This window comes from Arachis stenosperma, chromosome 5, assembly GCF_014773155.1.
Source record: "Arachis stenosperma cultivar V10309 chromosome 5, arast.V10309.gnm1.PFL2, whole genome shotgun sequence".
NCBI classification, from domain to species: Eukaryota; Viridiplantae; Streptophyta; class Magnoliopsida; order Fabales; family Fabaceae; genus Arachis; species Arachis stenosperma.
In genome coordinates, this window is record NC_080381.1 from 63,610,478 (window position 1) to 63,613,578 (window position 3,101).

At 41.9% G+C, this 3,101-nt stretch overlaps 1 protein-coding gene across 1 annotated transcript; it reads left to right on the forward strand.

Annotated features, from left to right (window-relative positions):
- The first annotated feature begins 818 nt into the window (after nt 1-818).
- Nucleotides 819-2,756, forward strand: LOC130980842 (uncharacterized). Its single transcript, XM_057904484.1, has 2 exons — nt 819-2,047; nt 2,180-2,756. Exons 1-2 carry the CDS (start codon nt 819-821, stop codon nt 2,754-2,756), a joined length of 1,806 nt encoding a protein of 601 aa, XP_057760467.1.
- Nucleotides 2,757-3,101: the final 345 nt, after the last annotated feature.

A 3,101-nucleotide genomic window follows, 5' to 3' on the forward strand; every position in this document is an offset into this window, starting at 1 on the left:
GCATTCCTTGGGGACAATCAAAAGTTTCTAGTCATTATTGCTAGTGAGCTCTCTAGCCAAGAAGAGGAGAAGCTCCTAGAAGTCCTAAGGAAGCACAAGAAAGCAATCGGTTGGAGCTTGGGTGACATTGTGGGAATTGATCCACACATGTGCATGCATCGTATCTTTCTCCAAGAAGGAGCTTGGCCGGTTAGACAACCCCAAATAAGACTCAACCCAACTATCCTTGATGTGGTGAAAAAGGAAGTCACGAGGCTACTTGATGCGGGTATCATGTACCCGATTTCTAACAGTGAATGGGTGAGTCCGGTCCAAGTTGTCCCAAATAAATTGGGCACACCGCCGTCAAGAAGGAAGATGGTGAAGTGGTAACCACAAGAGTACAAAATGCTTGGCGACTGTGCATCGATTATAGGAGGTTGAATGCCGCAACGAGGAAAGACCATTACCCTTTGCCATTTATTGACCAAATGTTAGACCGACTTGTGGGTAAATCCCATTATTGCTTTTTTGATGATTTTACTAGATACTTCCAGATTCATATTGCTCCTGAGGATCAGAAAAAGACCACATTTACTTGTCCCTTTGGCACTTTTGCTTATAAAAGGATGCCATTTGGGTTATGCAATGCACCCGCCACTTTTCAATGGTGAATGACAAGTGTCTTTTTCGATCTTATGGAGAGTTGTCTGAAAGTCTTTATGGATGATTTCAGTGTGCATGAAACTTCATTTGATAATTATTTAGAGAACTAGGCCAAAGTCTTAGCTAGGTGTGTTCACACTAACCTTGTTCTAAATTTTGAAAAGTGCCATTTCATGGTAAAACAAAGCATAGTGTTAGGACACATATTTTATGACAAGGGCATTTCTGTGGACCCTGCCAATGTTAATGTCATTACCAATTTATCTCACCCCTCATCTGTGAGAGAAGTCCGTTTCTTTTTGGGACATGCAGGATTCTATAGGCGCTTTATCAAGAATTTTAGCAAGATTGCATTACCATTGTCGTGCCTACTCCAAAAGGACGTGGACTTTGAGTTTGATAGTGCTTGTGCGGAAGCATTTGAGGAGTTGAAGAGAGCTCTTACCACAGCACCAATTGTGAGGAGCCCTGACTGGACGCAACCGTTTGAGATCATGTGTGATGCGTCAAATCATGCCGTAGGTGCCGCGCTTGCACAGCGCGATGGTAGGCTCCCTTACATCATTGCTTACTCCTCAAAGACATTGGATGCGGCACAATCGAACTATACCACTATCGAGAAAGAGCTTTTAGCCATTGTTCATGAATTGGATAAGTTTCGATCTTACTTGCTAGGCTCTAAGATAGTGATATATACGGATCATGCAGCTTTAAAGTATCTATTGACAAAGAGTGAGTCGAAACCTAGGCTCATACATTGGATCTTGCTCTTGCAAGAATTTGACATTGAGATTATGGATCGAAGTGGGTCTCAAAATCTAGTTGCGGACCATCTAAGCCGTCTTGAAAATCTTAAATATGACTCATTTCCGATCAATGACTCATTCCCTTTGGATAGTTTGCATGCTGTTTCGGATAGTTTTCCTTGGTTTGCTCCTATGGCGAACTACTTAGTTGCTAAGATTTACCCTCCCAACTTTTTAAAACGCCAAAGAGATAAGTTGAGGAGTGATTCCAAATACTATATTTGGGATGACCCTCACTTGTGGAAGAGGGGAGTAAACCAAGTAATTTGTAGGTGTGTCATGGAATCTGAAATCCAATCCATTCTTGAGTCTTGTCACTCATCCGAGTTTGGTGGCCACTTTGGCCCACAACGGACGGCTAAAATGGTTTTGGATTGTGGATTCTGGTGGCCAACACTATTCAAGGATGCTAACCGATTTTGTGTGTCATGTCACCAATGTCAGAAGTCGGGAAATGCATCCCAAATTGATGAAATGCCTCAACAACCAATGTTATTTTGTGAAATCTTTGATGTATGGGGCATAGACTTTATGGGGCCATTTTTCAATTCAAGTGGGTATTTGTATATTTTGTTGGCAGTTGACTACGTCTCAAAGTGGGTAGAAGTGATACCTACTCGCCTTGATGACGTTAATACTATGATTTCTTTCATTTGAAATAATATTGTGTGCTGCTATGGGTCGCCATGAGCAATTGTGAGTGACCAATGATTCCACTTTTGTAACAGGAAGGTAGAAGAACTACTCAAGCGCTATGAGATATCATACAAGGTTTCAACTGCATACCACCCACAGACAAATGGGCAAGTGAAAGTGTCCAACCGAGAGATTAAGCGGATTTTGGAGAAAGTGGTGAATCCACAAAGGAAGGACTGGAGCTCTCGGTTGGGAGATGCACTATGGGTATATAGGATGGCCTACAAGACCCCATTAGGGATGAGTCCCTTTCGGGTTGTCTATGCTAAAGCATGCCACCTTTCTGTGGAAATTGAGCATAAAGCCTATTGGGCGGTGAAGCAGTGTAATATGGACATCACCAAGGCGGGAGTAGCCCAGAAATTGCAATTGGAAGAGCTTGAATGTCGTAGAATGGAGGCATATGAGAATGCCCAGATTTACAAGGAAAAGACTAAGGCATTCCATGATCACCATATTTGGAAGAAGGACTTTCAAGAAGGTGACAAAGTTCTCCTCTACAATTCAAGGTTCAGATTCATGCCTGGGAAACTCCGTTCAAGATGGAAAGGTCCTTTCAAGGTGAAGAAAGTCAAGCCCTATGGTGTAGTGGAGTTGTTTGATCCCTAAAGTGAGGCAACCTTTAAGGTGAATGGCCATAGAGTGAAGAAATACCATGACTACAAGTCAGCCAAGGAAGTGGAAGTGCTCCTACTTGAGGATGCACCAAAAGGAGAGGAAGCATAAGCTAAGGACCGTCTAACTTAAGGACGTAAAAGAAAAGTGCTAGGTGGGAGACACCCCACCAAGGTATGATCGTTCTTGTATATACTTTCTTACTTCTAGCCTTATGCTCTTTAATAATTTTGTGATTTTTTATGTTGTTGAGCTTGTTTTGATATATTTTGATATCCTAGGTTTGTTGAATTCGTAGATTATTGTGATATTCATTAGAATTTTATCAATCTTGGCAAA